Source organism: Ambystoma mexicanum, chromosome 11 (genome assembly GCF_040938575.1).
Source record: "Ambystoma mexicanum isolate Mex_15411 chromosome 11, UKY_AmexF1_1, whole genome shotgun sequence".
Classification (NCBI taxonomy): domain Eukaryota; kingdom Metazoa; phylum Chordata; class Amphibia; order Caudata; family Ambystomatidae; genus Ambystoma; species Ambystoma mexicanum.
Window position 1 is genome coordinate 1,411,752,495 of NC_090934.1, and position 20,772 is coordinate 1,411,773,266.

The 20,772-nt window shown below is 46.4% G+C and overlaps 1 protein-coding gene across 4 annotated transcripts in view; it reads left to right on the plus strand.

Moving 5' to 3' along the window:
* The window catches only part of LOC138504507 (protein FAM169B-like), a 398,462-nt gene that overhangs the window by 343,145 nt on the left and 34,545 nt on the right, over positions 1-20,772 (plus strand). For 3 of the 4 annotated variants that reach the window (XM_069625054.1, XM_069625056.1, XM_069625055.1), the window contains 3 exons: positions 8,499-8,681; positions 13,634-13,759; positions 19,852-19,955. In XM_069625054.1, the coding sequence (XP_069481155.1) occupies positions 8,499-8,681; positions 13,634-13,759; positions 19,852-19,955 (413 nt within the window). The remainder of the gene's footprint in view (positions 1-8,498; positions 8,682-13,633; positions 13,760-19,851; positions 19,956-20,772) is intronic. The other variant, XM_069625057.1, reaches the window with a different exon arrangement.

A 20,772-nucleotide genomic window follows, 5' to 3' on the forward strand; every position in this document is an offset into this window, starting at 1 on the left:
ACTTTGTCATTCAAATCAGGAAACTTGTATTGATATTTTATTTATATTGCTCTCGTACACAAGTGTTTCAGAACGCGACAAGGCAAGGAAGGGAAGCGGGGGAGAACAAAAACAACGTTGTTACTAGGCCCATTGACATTGAGAACGTGCAAGTGCATGGGAGAGGGGAAGGGGAAAGGTGCAAGGGATAGGGGAGAAGTGGAAAGTATGGAGCAAAGGAGAACACAGATAAGTATAAATAAATAAATAAAAAGGCAACAAACAGTGGTAGCGCAGCCAGCAAGTGTATGGTGAGAGCTGGAAATCGAATATTACCAGACTTGGAGAAAGGAGTTCCGAGTGGTGAAAGGTCAGTGGAAAGAGCAAAGCCGTGAGATATTTTCATTTTAAGAACTTACAATAAGCTTTGGGAAGGGAACTCTACGCTTTGGCAATTTGAGACTGTATTTTCCCAGAGTTGTGATTTAGGTGCTTCATTTACATGGTGACACTGAACTTGGCGAAGTGAACTCTAAGGGGTGGTGTCTTGGTACCGTGTTGTCCTGGAACTGTATTGAACTTGGGGAAGGGGAACAGAACAATAATTCTATTTTGTGTTTGAAGACTGATAACATATGAACATTCTTGGGGCCAGAGCTGAAAACAGCTCAGAACTTTATGTTGGAATCATTATTTATATTTGTGTTAATATCCCAGCACATTATTTGTATAAATTGTGAGGGTAAGTATAGGATTCTGACACTGATGGACATTTAAGTTGAACATACTGACACAGACCTTTATTAGTTTCGTTAGGCAGGAAAATCTCTCCAGAGTATAGGGCAAGTTAGGCCTTTGTCCATCCTGATTTTTACTTTAATAAAGCATTGTTCAACTTTGGATCTGTTGCCTGTGTCTCCTTCCAGGATGGTAACCTCACGTATGGTGTAAGTGTAAGGAGTGGGATACAATTTGGGGTACCGTAAAATATGAAAAGTTAAGTGTAAGAGTCTCAGATCCCTCAGTACCCACAAAAGGGTCAATTGGGTTTGACATTTGCAGTAGTAGGGATGAAGAGATCCCTCCAGGTGAAATAAAATTACAAATTACTTTCTGGTAGACGTTGCCACTTGTCATTACTTTACTAGATAGAAATGGTTTAACTTTGCCCTGTTTCTTTTCATAATTCTATACCAGTGTTTTAATGGGGCATTTTAAATTATAGTCTGAATTATTATAATCCCTGTTTCTGCTCAAATACTTTCTTCTGGTGTCCCTTGGGAATCTTGTTATAGATTTCGGAAAAAAAGAGTTTGGACTACTTGCAAAGCATTGTAGCCACACATTATCATGGCAAAAGCCGTTTACATCCTAGTGTTGGCTGAATAACCTATGTGAAAGGGTCACAGCCCTGTCAGTCGAGGGAAGGCACCTGACGCTGAAAACCTTTGTAGGTGCTAGTTTGTGTACGGGCAGGCCTCCCTCCCAACCGCCCCTTGCATAGCGGGATGGCAGCCTCAGCGCCGCAGGAGGACTCAGGCCTGGTGCTGCGGGAGAACAGCTGAGTGACCGCTGCAGAGGACTGCACAGGAAACAACCCCACAGTGGGATGCAACCTACACCACAACACCGGCAAGGCATCCCAACCCTGTATGCAGCTCCAGCAGACCGCATTTGCTGGAACCCGCGAAGTGAAATCACACACAACCTCCAGGAATTCTATTCATTGAGCAAAGGCCTCCAGGGAGGCCTGAAAGAACAACTGCCCCAGGGAGCCGCCACAGTCACCAGGTCAGAATGCAGAGAGTTTGCGTGGGGAACGGGGCAGGGTTTACAAGCCCTTTTGAAGCCCCTAAGTCCTTCCCCAGTCTCTCCCCATGGGAGAAAGGGAAGTGATTGGATCGGGAAGTGATCATTCTGGGGACGGGTTGGAGAATTTAAGAAGGTGTGTGTGAATGGTTGAGTGTCGATTAGCTGGATGAGGACATGAGGCAAAGGAGGACATCCGAGAGATCAGAGAAGGAGAGTACAACGGGAGTGTGGAGGTTGTTGGAGCAAGGGGTAGCAGCAAGAGGTGGAAGTAGTGAGAGTAGAGAGTCATGGAGTGGCAGAGAAGTGGTAGAAAAGGTAGAGTAGCAGAAGTAGTAGCTAAGGGTATCTTTAGTAGTGGTAGGGAGGTGGTTGTGGTTGTAAGTAGTATTGGAGCAGAAGGGTGGTAATTGTAATTGGTTATTGATAACATGCTTACTACCCAGAGGTTTCTAAACACGGACCCAGAGATCAAACCTGTGTTACTTGCACAGCGCTGCCTTGCTTCCAAGGCGAACGCGTTGCCCCAGAGCTATCCTCCCTAGTGGTGGAGTAATAGTGGAGGCAAGGTGGTAATGTATGAGGGAGGAGAAGGAACAGTTGGAGCTAGTAGATGGTAGGTATCATATTGAGTAGAGGAATTGGGAAGGAGGAGATGAAAAATCTAAGGGTGGAGGTAGGTGTTCGGCAAAGTTTGTATGCAGTACCCTCTGGGAACACTACACACAACTATGACTACAGGTGTAAGCAAACCAACCTTTGGTATAAGTCTGTACTACACAATTTTGGTAGCGGGGCTGAGCCGCCAGGCTTATCTCAAGAGGGAAATGTGAGCAGTAATGATGTTACACAGAGGTCTACAATCACAGGTGTTCTAATAAACTCTTACACTCAAGGTTTATTTGATAAATACTTATTAATTTATTTATCTGTCAGTTATAAAACATTCATTAGAAGGAGGCATTAAATAATCACACACAAATATACTTCAATACTATTTCAGAATACTTTTCAAGAGGAGTAAAAGTCAAAAATGATTAGAACATGAAGGGTTACAATTATTCTTAGACAGTGTGTAGATACTTTGAGTTCACCAGAAGGGTCAATTCAATGGGCTAAAGTCTTGGATAGGATAAAGCGGTTCTGGTAAGTACACGGTAAAGTTTTGGCACAAGTACTCAGAAGTAGTTTGTTAAAAGAAGAATCATTTGTTGGGTCAAAAGCTGATTAGGCCTGCGAGTTGCAAAGGTTTCAAGCACTTTCACAGTGAGAGGTAAGTACTCTGTCTTGTTTCACAGTACCTTACAATGAAGAAAAAGATGCAGTTGATGACTTCTGTTCCTGGCAGTTCCTGCAGATCTCGCTGTTCCTTGGACTCAGTTATGGGGACAAGAGGGAGGACGTCGGGGGACTCCTGCACTGCACTCGGACCGGTCAAAAAAGCTTGCAACTAGCAAACTTCAATTTCAGTGGCTGTAAGTAACGCATACAAGCTGGTGTCCCTCTCCCTGGTCCTATGGTTTCCTGCAGCAACTCTGAAGAAATCCAACCAGCTCCGAGATGAGTATCCAGGTGGCTTACTTTGGAGTTGACTGGTCCTGCCAACTCAAAGGGAGAAGTCGTCCTTAGCAGGGCTTCTCTCTCGATGCAAACTTGGCGATTAGGATCTGCAGCAGGGCTTAACCGGGCAGACCCATGGTCCAGGAGTTGCAGCAGCCGTCCTCTTCAAGCACTTCTTTGGTTCCTTCGTTCCAGTGGTCGACTCTACCTTCCAAGCCAAGAGACTGGCCTTTTATTCAGTTCTCTCCCATTCATTCCAGCCCAGCTGTCACTCACCCAGCAGGGTGGCTGTGTCACGCTCACCTGATTCCCACGGGGGCGCTGGCCTGGTTTCGAGTGCTGATGCCTCTTCAATGGTGAAGCACAGGGCTCTGAAGATGGATAGGACGGGCCCCTCAACTCTGGCTAATCTGGCTCGCAGGAATATCCTCTTGTACGTGAAAAGGGAGTATTACAATCTGGCTGAATAATGTTCGAGCCTCCCACTTCCTTCCAACCCTCCTCGATACCCTTCCACGATTCCCCGTGAAGTCTCACCTTAGGGTATGAAAGGACGAGCTCTCCATCCTGCTTCTGACGCAGGGGCGCGTTGAACCCAGTTACTTCACTGGATTGAGGTTGGATGGGAGTTCAGGTAAGCTTGATTATACTGGTAAGGCGCTGTAAAAGTTCTGTTGCAAGTTCAAAAGTTCAGCTTTAAATAATAATGTTCATTGTCTTTTTCAGGTGATGAATGAAGATTCCTTTGGAGACTTCTTGCAACAAAGCGCTAATGTTGATGTCTTTTCCCCATAGGGGCCGGGGTTCGGAATGCCGGAGATATGGCGCCGACCCGAAGTGAAACGTGCAATTCCAGTAAAGATCTGGTAAGTCCTAGATGAGCGCTCCGGTAATGTTTTTGCATTCGCTCATCTAATGTCTTTGTCTTTTTTCCCATTAGGGGCCGGGGTCCGGAAAATGCCTGGAAGCAGCAAGACCCGAAATGAAATGGGAATGACCCAACAGGTAAGTCTTAGAAGGAAACTGAGCTTTTCCTATTCCCTTCCTTCTCTCACCTTGTGTTCTTGTCTTTTTCTCTCTAGGCTCTGGGAAGTGACTGCGGATCCGGATGATCGCTGCTGAAGATGGAGGCGCCCAAGAAAGGTGAGTGAAATGCAGCGCTGCAGCGATAGGAGCGAAATGCTTTTTAAAAATGATGTCTTCCTTTTCAGGATCGTCGGTGAAATGTCTCTGTGATGCAGGTTTAGCAGGTAAGGCCTTCTTCCTCTCCAATTCTCTTCTTATTACCCTTTGCAGGCGACCCAGGATGCTGACAGGCGTGGCTGAAGTCCAGAAGCAGGAGCAGACACGGTGAGCGTCCAGCTGCTAGGTGCAGAACAAGGCGAAGCACGTGTGGCTGTTCGGGTGGGGTTTAAATAGCTTTGGAAGAAGTTCCAGGTATGTATCCTTCCACCGATCAGGTATGTATCCTTCCCCGACCACACCCAGGTGGAAAGTAGTCCCACAGGTAAAGTAGTCCCATTCAGGCCTCAAGAGGGCCTGGATGTAGCAGCATGGTCTGCATCAGGAAAGTGCACACTAAAACACTTGAACACATGTCCAGCTTTATGAGCCTGGCGCCTATGGCGCCAGGACTGGGGTCCAACATGAGCCTGGCGCCTAAGGCGCCAGGACTGCGTCCAAAGGGCCCCAGCTTGGGCCCGCTGGAACTTCCCTGGGGGGAATGATGCCTGCCTCTGGGGTTGCTGGGTCGGACCTGGCTCCTTGGAGGTAAGCATCATGACAGGCTGTCCTTGCCGGACAGTCAGTCAGCCAGCCAATCTCCACAGAGTGCATTTGGGTCACCTAGGAGACTAAGCACAGGGAGTTTTGGGCACCTCCCTTACTTCCAGCGCATCCCAGACACTCGGGCGCCAGATGCAGTCTTCACTCCTGAAGCCCTCCAAAGGCGAATGAACAAAGAGACCAAACCTGGTTTGGCGTGCAGAGAAAAACTCTAGAAGGACCTTTCCACAAAGAAATGGTGAAAAAAGAAGACCGGTACCTGTTTTAACAAAGGAGGCTCAGACGCCATCTTGAAAAATATGGCTCCTGCGATTTAACGTCACCTGAGCTAGGTATAGTTTGCAGTTAGGAAAAACCATGGTAGTTTGTTGGAAAACCACTGCCAACAGGCATTCTGAGAGGAAAGGGTAACATTTGACTGTTGCTTGAGTCACTAGACATAGGGTATTTTAAGTAACCCCTCCAGCACTCTATCGTAAGATAGGGTGTGCTGGATCTAGAAATTTAAACGACTAGTAAAGTTAATTTCACTTTACTTACTCTGGGAAACAGTAGTTTATCCCAGAGAAGGTATTTAAACCTTGGGAACGCCTGACAGGCTTCCCTGTGTCACTGCACTGAGGGTGCTGTGTGACACAAATGAAAAAAGACGATGCCTATGGAGTTGGTTAGACTTCATAACTAAAGAAAACACAGAGCTAAAACACATATCAAAATGCATGAGAGAGTGGGAAAAAGTGTCACACTCTCTCCAGGAAAAACAAATCAAGTCCTCAAAATCCAGCAAAGTTGCTGGGGATCTCTAAGGTGAAGGGAATTAGCACATTTTTGAGAATTCTCCCGAACAGTAGGAAGGCGGAGTGTGAGACGTGAGGGATAACAAAGTGGTGGGAGGAGAACATCATGAAATCTAGAGTAGGAGAGGGACAGGTGAGATCAGGCATAAGAGGAGAGCTGGTGGAACTGTGTGAATGAAGGCACCATTCCCCAACTAGAATACTAAGCGGGCTAGGATAGAGAGAGTTAGGAGGCCCCTAAGGGGCTAACCAGCCATCGATTTAGGGAAATCCACCTGCAGTCGAAGTCAGACAGCAGGGGTTACCTTGCACTAGCAGGACGCCCGGGGTAAGGTGTGGGGAGCCCAAGCGGGAGTAGAGAGATAGGGACTGCCCTAGGGCCAATTTTCCAAAGAACCCAGCAAAGTCTAAGACTAGCCAAGAATACATCAGCTGATCCAGTGTTAGAACCAAATAAAAACCTTGGAACTTATTGCTGCGTCTAACGTGGTTATTCGTGGCACCCTGTCACACCCTGCAGAGCTGCTTCTGGAAGGGCAAAGCGTCATGCTAACCTGTGAGATTGCTTTGTGCAGTCCCAGTTCTTAGAGAAGCATACTCCTAAGTCATTAAAATGGCCGACTGACTGTTGGAGTGGCACCGTCAAGATGAAATGCTTGGTTTCTTGTTCTTCCTCTCCTACTCACAAACATAGTATTGCAACTCACACTGTTCGCCTTTTGGGGAATCCTTTGTGCAAAAAGAATGTTGTGCATGTATCGATTTCGGCAAAGCATTCCCCATCTTGGTGGCCTGGTCTTGGTCAACCATGTTCAATATGAGCAGTAATGCCCTGCCTCGGTCTGTGGGAATTACCTGCTTTCTTTTCCAGTGGAGGAGCCTGATCGTTCAGAATTTTGGTATAAGCGAACTCTTCTAATGGTGTGAACCGATGTATGATTCCATGAGCCTCACATGTGTCTTTCAGTCTATTCTGCTTCTGCCAGTGGTCGAAGTGAGCGGGAACGTTCAGGAGCAGTGTTCCACCACTTGTATTTTTTACTGTTAGCAGCTGCTAGGCCCTGAAGGCCCTGTTCAGATGGAAACTAAGGCACAATCACCATATACCAGTGATACGACAGACACGAGGTTCGATTTTCCAAGTATTATGGTTTATTGCAAAATATGCTCAGTCGGCCGACTGGGTCTAACGTCTCGCAACGTGTGTCACCCAGACCTTGTGAGACGCAAGAGAGCGAACATCAGTCCAGCAGTAATATATATACAAACATGCAATCTTTTAAGGCACAAATAAACCGCCCATAATGAATGTTCTTGAGCTAGGGTTCGATGATTGACAATTATAACAAATATGACACATCATGGCAAGTTTCTGACTCTATTATATATTCCAACAGTTGCAGACATAGTTCTTTGTTATAGGGAACATAAAGCACTCGTTCAGCAAGGATATCGTGTTCGCTGGAGAGGCACATTCCAAAGTATGTTATCTATCAGTTTCTATTCCTGAACTAGGGGTAAGCCTGTTCTAAGGAAGATCCGCGAAGGGGGACGGGTAGAAAAGTATAATTCATGCTTTAACTGCCTTGTGCTACAGGTCTAGTGAGACAGACCGGCACCTGGGCCACTGATTAAATGCCATTTTCAAATTGCCTCCAAGAACTTTGTGAGGGAGGATAACAATGTAGTTCTGTTCTGTTTGGCATTCCTGTCTGTGATTGTCTCTCAACATGTAGGCAGTGACCTCGCTTTCAGAATATAATGCATTTTTGGGAAGCATTTTACAGAAGGAAAAGGGAAACAAAATAGCAGATGTTACACAAGATGAACGCCCTGTGGTTATACTGCAGTCGTACTGAGGAATCTGTTTGCGATGTTGATCATAAGATGCGATTGGTTTCCGGCCAACATAAGATACCTACTATACTTGGTTAGGCTCGTTTCTGGACTAAAACAGCTTGACTACTTTTTGAAACCATTTTCACCATTCCGGAACTGTTCTTTGTGAAGTTAAAGCACACTTCTCCACTCTACCACCGGATATCAGTTACACCTAAACTGAAATCTATTTCAACTCAATTGTTTGTCAACCAGCATGACTGCAACACTTGAAAAATGTGTTGCACGTTGCTCCTTTTCTTCCTAATCTGTCCCCCGCCAGAGTCACAGCTTCACTACTTTTTTGGTGCACTTCTGTCACTGGCTTTTGTGCGTCTTTTCACCTCGATCACCGCAGTGAGTTGAGCTCTCGCTGTTGAAATCTGTGGTCCTTTTGGAAGTCACAGGATTGAATCCCATCGAGGACGATTTTTCCTTTCATTCTTGGCAGGCATTCTTGGCAGGTGAATACATTAAACTCTACTAAATTGGGTAGAAGTTACCCCTGCTCTTTAAAGTATCACAGAACAAGAGAGAATGTGGTAGAAAGGGCTACATAAAACACATGTATATTCCTCTTTCTATTTCTGTTTCAGGCAGTGAAATCCCTCCCAGTGTGGGGAAGTCACTGTAGGTCTTGGTATGCCAGTGGAATGTGATGCCACACTAATCTGATGTGTTTGATTGCAGGATGCCTTTGCGAGGGCAGTACCAGCCAGTGCTACCTACTTCCGGTCCTGGACACTGCTTTTGTTAGGCGGAGCCACAGGCGGCAGGGGCTTATGATGGCCATGCTGGAGGACTTCTGTCATTGTATGCTGGATGTGGACGCCCTTGGAATCAGTGCTCCCCTTTCTACGGCCATGTATAGCGGTAAGTTACGGTGGTTGAGCTGGGAGCGCTGGAAGTCTGATGCAAAGCACAAAGGCATGCGTTGCAAACACAGGCTGCTACTCTCTTGACAAGCATGCATTGTTTCTTCGGGAGCGGGTGAGTGGCAGGGTCTAGGCAATGCAGCGGCCATAGCATGACGTGGAATTTGCTCAGTGCTGGAATTGAACACCATTTACTGGGGGAACTCCCCGCGGGCGGGTCGGGGGGGACAGATTGTCAGTGGTGTTGGCGGGACTGGGGCCGGATTGTCAGTGGTGTGGACCGGACTCAGGGGTGAAAGTGCGGGAAATGGAAAGATTTACTGGCTGAACTGTCAATCTCTTTGGACGGGCAATGCTGTGGGAAGGAGGGGGCGGGGCCAAAGGGCACGCCCCAGCCAATTTGCTCAACGTAGTATCTCTTCATAGAACCCAATCCAGGTGATTTGCATATAAGCAAACAGCATTATGGGAACATCATAATGTCCACATTTTAAATATTAAACATTAGTAAGAAACCCTTTTAAGCGAATAATGGACTGTATTGATTTGATTGATCACAATATTCACCGTAATAAAGAGATGTCCGTGTGGACAGCTGCAACACTGTATGTGAGACTTTGGCAGTTTCTGTATGCAGTGCCCACTCTTCAGACAGCTTGTTGAAGAGCAGGGTACTTGTTCCTTCAGTAAGTGCGCTAATGCAGTTTCAAAGCTGGTTGGCAGATTTCTGTGGGAGCCCCTGCGCTCTTTGGCACTCGTGAGCAGCCTGCGCTTTGAAGAGCAGACTGCTTGCAGACGACTCTACTGAAAGCGGTCTGCTCGTTGAGGCGCAGGATTTGGGCAGCCATGTGCTATCCCCCTGCGTCTGGGGGACAGAGCGGCACTCCAGCAAAAAATGTTTTCCCGGAGGGGCACTCCACAAGACGTTTTTGCCAGAGCGCCCCTCCGTCTTTTTTCTGGGCCATTAATTACTCTGGGTGAAACCCATAATGGCCTGATTCATGGAAGTGTTTTGTAATGGTGCAATCCCATAGGAAAACGTTCCATGAATCAGGCCCTAAGTGTCGAATGATGTGTGTGCTCTGAATATAGGATGCTGGCTGCTTTGCATAAATACAAAGTGTATTTTTGGAACATTAAAATAACCACCAATGTATCAAACATGTATCAAACATGTATGTGCTGGTAATTCAAAAGAGCATTCCTTCTGAGCATACAATGCACACTTGGTATGGTGCTCGTTTCCTTGGCTCTGCGCTCTGGCAAAAAAGCTGTGCTCCACCTAGTTCCATACCCAATTCCCCCTCTGCTGCTCTCCCATGCCATGCACCTCTCTCTCACTGTACCCTCCTTGAAATCATCACAATATCAACATAAGCTACTTGTATTAACTTGATGCATGTATGTTCATTGTCTAAAGTGGGCTTCCATAGGTTTATTGCTGCAGCCTAATGAATGTTATGGTCCTTTGCCTCTCAGCTAAAAGGACAAGTACGGCCAATAACCAGTGTTCGGCCATTAAAGACTGTCAACATGTTGATCACTTTCAATTTTCCTGAAACACTTCTAAAAATAAATAAGCAAGAGCAAGACTGTAAGGGCCAAAAAGTACTTTGGAATACAAAACATAATTATTTGTTTGTTGTATGTGCTGCAAAAAAAAGGAACATTTTCCCTATCATTTCACTGAAATTGGGCTTTGTCAGTGTTACACTATAGTCTAGCCAGCCATGGGTGAGGCAAACTGAAGCACTTCTTGGGTATCCCAGCGTTGGCAACAAAGGGACTTTGAGATTAGATGATTTTCCTTGGGTCAGACACTGGCTAAATGGTGAATGTGGGAGGCCGTTTCGGTTTAGGCATCTGGCATAGATACGTTAGGTGTCCCAGAGTTTAAATTAAGTTCTGTTGTATTGTGATGACTGGTAAAGTGCACAAATCGCATAATAAAATGGACTAGCAAAATATAAACTGTAAGAGTAACCTGTTGAGCAAAAAGGGTATGCCTGTAGCTTCATTTTACATACTGAATGGAAGACTAAAATATTTTAATTTTTTTATTTTTTTACACTTGTATATCGCACAGGCAGACCCAAGGTATCGCGGCGCTGTTACTTGTAGTTACACTTAGTTACAATACAATACAGGTAGCAGTACAATACGGTAGCAGTACAATACATTCTGCATTTAGGTGAGACAGTGCATTACATTATGCATTAAGGCAGGTGTTGGTTGGGTAACTGAGGTGTGGCGAGCTTATGTGAAGAGTACTGTTTTGGCAGCTTTTCTAAAGGCTAGGTGTGAGCTTTCAGCTCGGAGTGCGGGTGGCAGGGCGTTCCATTGCGTAGCTGCTAGGTTGGGGAAACTGGTGCCACCAGCTCGATCTCTCTTGAATTTGGGCACTGTGAGCATGTTCACATAAGGTGTTCTGGTAGGTCTGGTTGTGAGGATAGGGTGAACTTTTTCAGAGAGGTAGGTGGGAGCAGTTTGGTGAATACATTTGTGTGTCAGTGCAAGCATGCAAAGTCACAGAAACATAAATCACATGCGAGTTTCCCAACTGCACTATGAAAACAAATTCATAAGGTCTACTGCTTGTAGTAATTGTTTCACACATCACAGAGCTTGTTATGCATTCTTCCCGTTTCTGTTGACTCCGCATTTACACTTGTAAAGAGACATCCCAATAACAAAAGTCACACCAAGTGACCCACTAGGATGAAGCCAAACGTGAGATCTAGACCCAGTAAGCATCCTTATTAAAGGACTACAAAGTACAATCCTGGATTTGTGTTTTCACAGTTTTATTTGTTTGTTCTCAACAGCACAACATATGTATTCCAAACACTAGCGCCAAAAACATGACCTATTCTCAGCTGACATCCAAGTGATTTCAGTTTGCAAAATGCTAGTTTCTGACCTAGCGTGATACTTGCGTAACATTGGCATTTGATAACCACAAAGTCACAATTGCAGAATTCACTCGCACCATCTTGGAAAAGTGCGTTTGCATAGAACTCCCAAATGCGAACCCTTTCCAGCTGGTGGCATCTCGCAAAGTTAGTGGAATCCAACTTGAGATGGGCAGCCCGTGTATTGGCAGGATGCCTGCCAGAGAATCCAGCAGAATCTGGGCAGCGGGTGGAACTAGCACCAAATTCTGAGGGCCCGGTAGATTGGAATACAGAAGGGTCTGGGCAGCGAGTGGAACTAGGACCAAATCCTGAGGGCCCAGTAGATTGAAATACAGCAGGGTCTGGGCAGCGGGTGGAACTAGGACTAAATCCTGAGGGCCCAGTAGATTGGAATACAGCAGGGTCTGGGCAGCGAATGGAACAAGCACCAGATCCTGAGGGCCCTGTAGATTGGAATACAGCAGGGTCTGGGCAGCGAATGGAACAAGCACCAGATCCTGAGGGCCCAGTAGATTGGAATACAGCGGGGTCTGGGCAGCGAGTGGAACTAGGACCAAATCCTGAGGGCCCAGTAGATTGGAATACAGCAGGGTCTGGGCAGCGAGTGTAACTAGGACCACATCCTGAGGGCCCAGTAGATTGGAATACAGCAGGGTCTGGGCAGTGAGTGGAACTAGGACCAAATCCTGAGGGCCCAGTAGATTGGAATACAGCAGGGTCTGGGCAGCGAGTGGAACTAGGACCAAATCCTGAGGGCCCAGTAGATTGGAATACAGCAGGGTCTGGGCAGCGAGTGGAACTAGGACCAAATCCTGAGGGCCCAGTAGATTGGAATACAGCAGGGTCTGGGCAGCGAGTGGAAGTAGGACCAAATCCTGAGGGCCCAGTAGTTTGGAATACAGCAGGGTCTGGGCAGCGAGTGGAACTAGGGCCACATCCTGAGGGCCCAGTAGATTGGAATACAGCAGGGTCTGGGCAGCGAGTGGAACTAGCACCAGATCCCGAGGGCCCTGTAGATTGGAATACAGCAGGGTCTGGGCAGCGAGTGGAACGAGGACTAAATCCTGAGGGCCCAGTAGATTTAATACAGCAAGGTCTGGGCAGCGAGTGAAACGAGGACTAAATCCTGAGGGCCCAGTAGATTTAATACAGCAGGGTCTGGGCAGCGAGTGGAACGAGGACTAAATCCTGAGGGCCCAGTAGATTTAATACAGCAAGGTCTGGGCAGCGAGTGGAACGAGGACTAAATCCTGAGGGCCCAGTAGATTTAATACAGCAAGGTCTGGGCAGCGAGTGGAACGAGGACTAAATCCTGAGGGCCCAGTAGATTTAATACAGCAGGGTCTGGGCAAAGAGTGGAACGAGGACTAAATCCTGAGGGCCCAGTAGATTTAATACAGCAGGGTCTGGGCAGCGAGTGGAACGAGGACTAAATCCTGAGGGCCCAGTAGATTTAATACAGCAAGGTCTGGGCAGCGAGTGGAACGAGGACTAAATCCTGAGGGCCCAGTAGATTTAATACAGCAGGGTCTGGGCAGCTGGAGAAAAGGGAGAGTCCAGCAAGGTGTATGCAGCCTAAATACGAAAAGCAAAGCCTGAGTGTCAATCACAGCAGATAGGGCGCAGTGGGATTCAGACACGAGTTCTCAACATCGCTAAACATGGGTAGCCAGAACAAGCAGCCGACCTGGATACGCCCACATTGATTCAGTACTGATAAACACAGTACTTAGTTGGACACAAGCAGCTGGTGCACGGAGCAGCCGAATGTGTAGTTTTCCCAAGGATTTTCCATTGTCGACTGCGTCTAGGCACCTAGTTAAGAATCTGGAAATAGATCGGCATCCCTGGCAAGAGCGCATGCACACGGCTGAGATGTTGGGTAGCCTGTAGAAAGGTGGCATTGTTTCCCAGAGCCTGTGGCATGTGAGTGGCTGAGGGCGTATAGTCGTTCTGACCTATAGACTGTACAGCTTCTGAGGTTTGGCAACCCAGTGCCTCCCATTGACAAGGTTCTCTATCATTCCTCCTCTAGTTTGTCAGAAGTTCTTGCAGTCTTATCCGGAAGAGCGGGATCGCTTGTGGGAGGTGGAGGCACCTGGGGACTGGAGTCAGCGTGAGAGCATCTGGTTGAAGATACAGCTGAGGCGAATGTCCTTCGGTGAGTATCAGCTTTCATCTAATCACTAATGAATCTATTCTTTTTTTACAGCGTATTGTCTTCTGCCCCTACCTGCATGTCCTCAGGAAAGGTAGATATGGATGAATTTGCTAAACATTAAATAATGAGGGATGGGGTGAATGTGGAATTTATATATATATATATATGTATATTTTGTTGTTGTTGAGTAGTCACCTGGCTGGGGTGTATAGTGAAATTCATAGAGGGTGCTGCTGGTTAGGAAGTGGTCTACTCTAAATTGTAGAAGGTTATGTTTCTTCATAAACTTGGTAGAGCTCCATGTAGTCCGCTGTGGCCAGCGCTGGGGATCCCACCTTCAGAAAAGGTCCAGGGAAGGGCCCCTGAGCCAGTGCAGGGTCAGTACCGGACATCCTATCAGAGTATTCCATAGGACCTAAGTGTTGGGCGTATTCCCTGCAGGAGTGCAATGAAGGAATCGCATGCTAAATAAAAATGAGCCGTTCTTCTGCTCCTATTCAATAATTGTTGCTTACAGAGGTGATGACCTGTCCCAAATGTAATTGCTAATGTGAGCATATAACACACAGTTCTACTTGTTCTTGCAAAAAGGCCCAGACTATTCAAAGTAATACAGCAGAACACATGAAACACATCTGTCTATGGGTGACGAAATAAAGTCGGACTGATTCCAAAACACAAGTTCTGGTAGTTGGGGGCACACCTGAAACTCATTTACCTTTCGAATGTGCACAGACTTTGACTTTCTTTTTAGTTTGGGCTATTAGGTGGCTCTTGCTTCTCCCATAAACTGAAACTATAGCATTGGAGTACAGCTAGGGAGGAGTGGTATATGAGTTGGGACACACAGTCTGTAGGTGGTACTTGCCCACCCAATAACTGCCCATGGCCATGCTGATCCCTATGGCCATTCTAAGCCAGTCCTACCCCTCCCCGCCCAATGCACCTCCTCATGGGAACTCTTGGAGCTCGCTTTAATCGACTCCTAACATCAAACTTTGAGCTTAAAGTATCTGCCAGTGTTTTTTCAAAGCAGTCTTCTAAGAGTTAATGGCTTAATTGGAGTTGTAATGCCGCTACTGGTGCAATAAAGATGTCTTAGCGATGCCTGCATTCAGCCACTCGATTTATAAGCACTCTGTGTGACCTTCACCGAAGTCCTGTTAAAGACAAGCAATGGCAAAGACAACAGTTTTGGCTTTTGTATAAGTATTAGGCATTTGCCTGGCACTGCTGTCATTTGCCCAGGTACTCGCACCATTTTGCACCTGTTACCATCAGTGGCCAGTTAATACCACTACAGCTGTGCCTGGCAAGTGCCTACACAAAAGTGCCATGCCTACACAAAAGCCCAAACGCTTGCCATTGCCAAGGCTTGTTTGACATGGATCTCTTTCCCACCACGGATCAACGTAGTCCTCAAGAACATAAATATAATATGTAACCAATGAAGTACATTGTGCTAATCTAGTTTGTCCATTTCCCACCTTTTCTTTCTTGCTGTCTTCCTTGTGTTGCTCAGCTCACTTGTGTCTTGGTCACTGTGACTGCTGGGGAGAGACATTCCCTTTCTCTAGCCCACAGTCCTTCACCTCCCACCACAAATGTAGATCATAAACCTTAATGCAAAAAGAATAAGAATTCTGAGCATGTCTTAATAGTAAATCATTTTTTAAATGAATGAGTGCATCTGCTAACTTGAACGCAAAGAGATGTGAGTGCTAGTTGGGTCATATTTTGCATTTTTCTCTCTTTATTTGTTGATTTGTATTACGCCTACTGCAACGCGCAGATTGCTTCGAAGGCTACCGTTTTTCTGCACTTATCAATTTTTCCGCTTATGAGTGTAACGGAATGCCATCTGCGAGGGTTTAAATGCCGTAGCCTTTTTCATTTTTAGCAATAAAATAATGCAGGTGTTTTTGTCTGTGAAAGCGAGCTCTGCTAATAATACTCACTTTCATAAATGTCTAATGCCAAAAACATAGTGCACCCATGAGCCTTTGCTGTAATAGTCTGACATCCCGCAGTGGCAGCATGGCAGGTTCAAAGGCAACATGTGCATTTCTGGACACAGCTGCTGGAACATAGTTTTGAACTGCCTGCATCTATTGGTCATATTCTTATAATTGTGTACCCCAGCAGCCTGATGGCAGTTTATTATCTAAATTTAAGCCATGTTTAGTTAGGCCACAGTGGCTACTCAGATTACACAAATATACCACCACAAGCATTCGCAATTACATTATTGTCAACTTGGTGAGGTGGCTCATTCATGAAGGGGCCAGTCTGGGTGTACCCACAAAAAGCCTCGTTTGCTCACTTGAAGGAAAGTCCCTCTCCCTCCCCCTTGCTCTCTCCCCTTCATCCACCCCACCCCCTTTAGTGTTTTCCACCCTAACCCAGATGACCCAGACCCAGGGTTAATAAATATAGAATATTGATCGCCTACTGACTAGCTATTCTCTGGACTGGCTCATTGGCAAACCTACAGGCAACCGCTTTCTCTATCTAGATTCCCGCTGGGTCTTTCTAAGCCATCCCTGCACTACCAGTTTGTTAGCGTCTAAAGGAGGCTCTGGGGATTTGCCGTTCAGACACTCTGGCCTATGCAATCTTCTTCCTTCAATGCCCCAATGTTCCTCTTCCTGTCTGTTTCATATTTTCCTCCCTCTTCCTCTCACTCTCAACTCGCCCAGCCTTTACTCCATCTACTACTTGCGCCTTCCTGCTCTGTCGCTCCAATGTCTCTCACCCCTTCTACTGCCATCACCCTGCAATAGTACTGCTCCTTCCTCTACTCTACTACTCTCTCCTTAACACTATTACTCCCTCATCCACACCACTGCTATCACTCTGTCCCACCTTCTCCTCGGTCATTCTCACAGCTACATCCCTCTCCCTACACTTCCTCTAGCAATCTCATTCACTAGTCTTACATCCACCCTCAACTCTCGGAACCACTTACTAACGCAAACCAATACCTCACCTGTTTCAAAAATCGCCTCCACGCTCCAGTCCACCATCCTTCCTCGTGCTGGTCTCTTGATCTGCCACCTCCTCCTCTGGCTTCACCCGAACAACCCATAACTTCCTGCTTCTCCGGCGTCTTTCTAATCCACCTCCCCATCTTCTGATTGATTATCTGACCCGGGGAAATCTGGCCTGGCCTTCCCCACCCTGGAAAACCTACAAGTAGCAGGTCAGGCCCTGCTCCTTTTCTCCATGCGGGGCTGCTGTCAGGTAGCAATGATGGCTTGTACTGTGCAATATTCAAGTTCGTGTTAGAAGCCTTTGGCGTGGCTTCCCCCAAGGTAAGTGAAGTCTTAGTTTGGGTTTGTGGTGCTTGCCGCTGTTTCGTTGCAGCATGTGCCAGTGCTGGGGATTGGAAAACAGCAGGTCCAGCGACCACGTAAACTGTCTGATTTCTACTTGCCACTTCTTTCACTTTGCTGGTTTGGGGTCTCTGGCGCTCAAATTCTGGCAGCGTGGGGTGCTTGTGGGCTGTGCTCTCCCAGCTGCGCTCACCATATGGTTGTGGTGGTCACACTGGGCATGGTCCAAAGAGTTTAAACTTGTCGAGCTTTTGCTTGAAGAGGCATGGTGTGATGAAAGCAGGTACTACCCAAATACAAACACATACTTGTAGGGGAGGGGTTTGGGCTCCTATCAGCCGTTACTGTACCTCTCTGGGGTAGGACTTGCATTAGCTTCCACTCTGGTAGGGTTCCTAGCCCCACATGAAAAGGTCAAGTTACTGGCCTTGTCACAGTAGGCAGACGGAGGAAGGGGTAGAGTTAGAGTAACCCAGAGGAGAGGTTCAGACCGCAGAGGGGTATCACCATCTTGGACTTTGCTAGGATACCCAAAACCTCCTATTCCATCCCCATTTCCTTCAGACAATGCAGTTTCAAAATGAGATCAGCAGACGAGGGACACTTGTTACAGCAGCCAGGATTGGACTCTTAAGAACAGGCTTACTCTGGACCAATACGCTGCTGTAGAATTATGCCTATATAAAAGGGGGAACCCTCCCCTTAGTGTATTCATCTTTAGACTTCAGGTCAAGATGGAATTCATCTAGAAATCTGTTGGGGATACAGTTTGTTCAAAAGCCATCTACTACAGAAGTGAAAACAGAAGGCTCCAAAGAAGAGGAAAACACTTCGTCCTTCCCATCTTAAAGGGCCCATTTGGAGTGAAACTGCTGTGTGGTCTACTGCAACTCGGGCTCTGATATTCAGGAGGTGACTGAAATCCTGCAATTGCCCTCTACAAAGCTGCCTGGCTCGGAAGGGCAGAAGAAAGGCTTCACCTTGCCCACTCAGGCACTGAACTGGGTCTCTCAACAACCATAGATCTGAGAAAGTGCCCCCTAACTCTACCCACGTCTCTGAACCGCCTCACTGCCATCCAAGCTGCTGCAAGAGAACCAATGGCGTTGTCCTCGGATGCCTGTGCATCTCTTCAGTTTTGCTTGACGCTGAAGCTTTGCCATTTCCGCATCGGATACCCACCAAGTCTTCTAGTGCCTCCAACTTAACGCTACCGTCTGGTCACCAACTTCTTTGACCGACGTACCTTTGCCACGGTAGTACACCAGCAACATCTTGAGCCGGCGAGCCGCTGATGTCTAGTCTCTGCTTCTTCACAGCCTAGGCCATTGAGACCCCCAGCACAGCCGACCTTAAAATGCCTGTGTCCCCATTTTTTTGACTTGCAAGCTGTTGATGCTGCTGATCTGCACTGCATCATTGGAACCTGTTGCTGCTCGTTGGCTTAACCCCGGCTTGGTGCGAAAAGGACCTAGACTGCTAGTCACCTCTGAAAAGCTTGGCTCAACGCTGTTGAGGCTCAAAGAGAAGAACGCAAAGACCCTAGTGATTTTTAGGCCACCACCGCCACCTTTAAGTCCTCAACATTAACTTTCACATTTTGGCTAAAATATTCGCATGAGCTTTCTAGTTTACAAACCCAGTCTCCCTTTATCGAAGGCCTGTTTTGTCTCTTACAGGGATGGGCCACTAGTGTTTTTATTGGTTGTGTGCATTTTTGTAAGTTTTATTGAAGATTCTATTTGTATAGAACCTTTGTTGGACATTCTTTTGTTTTGGTACCCCAGTGCTATTGTTTGTGTTGCATGTGCCCCAGCTGATCTCCCTTCTTAAGAGTTTAGCATGCCTTGGCCTAGATTACCAAAAGAGGCGCTGGAGGAATACTACCTGTGGGGCGCAGCCTTTTTCTCCTTTATGATTGGGATCCTTGCTGGTTTAGTAGCAGTGTGGGGCTAAGTAGGCGCTGTAGCCCTGTACTCAAAGGAACTGCCTCTACCTAGTGTCAAAAACTAAAAAACACTTTTAAGGTGTGTGATTTAATGTATTAGATAATATTTATTTACTACATCAAGCTTTTTTATCTTTTTAATCTTTGATGCTTTATACTTTTTCCCCATATGCTGCAAAACAAGAACAGAAACTCTGTCCAAGTTCCAATTTGAGTTGAAGAGGACCAAATTAATTCTATTTTGGGTGTTAAAATGTGTATGTAGTCTGACAAAATCGTTTGGTTGAGCACTCGATTGGTGTGGTACATCCAAAATGAGCCGCCAGAACATGGTGTTGATTAATAAAATGCGATCCAAGACCCCCTGGAATGGAGACCTCTTAAGTATAGCTTAGCCCAGACAAGAGGAAAGTACCCAGCACCAAAACATCCTCGTCTCTTAATCGAAATGTACGTTTGCACCCTTGGGTGGTTCCTGCTCTGCACTAGAATGTTCCTTTGATAGCAGCAAAGAAAACCGAACAAGGCCAAGCGGATGCGGTGCAGGTATTTCAGAAAGACACAGGAACATCATACAACGTGTGTGTGGCCTACAGATGAGGCATTGAACATGACGGGTGGCGTTCACTAAATTATAGTGTTACTTTAACTGGTAATGTCAGTGCCCCCGAAGATTGTATGTGCTAGCAATGGTATGTTTTAGGATTCAAAGGGTAACTGAATGCAGAAGCAAGCCAGGGCTGAACCGCACTGTTCGGCCGTCAACAGGTTCTGTCCTTGCATTGACATGTTTGTAACCTCACTTACAGGTTGCGAGGCTCGTAAACCACCTCCCAAGGATCCACGTGAAGATACTGTCAAGGGGGTTGTAGACGAGGCTACCTGTGCAAGAGGGTTCGGCCAAGCAGTCGAGGTACAGTATTTACATACTTCTGCTCTAGCATTGTTGCTGTGTAAAGCAACACTATAAGGTTGCCCTTGATACCGTGCAAAACAGGTCCTGACCACACCATGGCCGCCCATGGAGAAACCCTCAATCACCTTGCATTGCTGCTGATAATAAAAACATGAAGGTCTTATTGGATTTTGCCAGAAAGGGACTCCCTCTCTACAATTCTCCGTATATGCCACCTGGGAGGTATTCTGTTATGCTTTTAAGCCTTCTAAACGTATGGAGGGTCGCCCTAGGCTGTAAATTGGAGGAGGATAATTATCCCAAGTGATAATCTCCCCTTCTGTAGTATATAAGGCTATTGGGAAAAGAAATATGAGCACCCAATTAACTTGTATTAGTTATTAAATTAACATGGAGCTGGTAACTATACATTTCGGTTTGTTCATATGACAGTCGAGTTGTATATGCTCCTCTCTACCTGTACACAGTGGTTTCTGTGTTGCTTGTTGGCCTTTTATTAAAGTCAGAATGTTATAAAATGCATTCCGGGCATTCTGATTGGCTGAGAGCAGGTATGCAATGGAATCTGTGTTAATATAGCTTTATAGACCTGCAGCGAGGGCATTATGAGCTCTGAAGACTGAATTAAAGACCCAAGCACAGCAATGACTATAATCTATCAAGTGTTTATAGTGTGCCATACGCCCATGGGTCTCAAGGCGCTCACAAGAAATAACAACAAAGAACAAAGATGGTCAGTTACAGTGGGATGTCAGTCTGGAAAAAAAGGAGCTTAGCCTGTACCCAGGTCGAAAAGATAAGTTAGATAATGTAT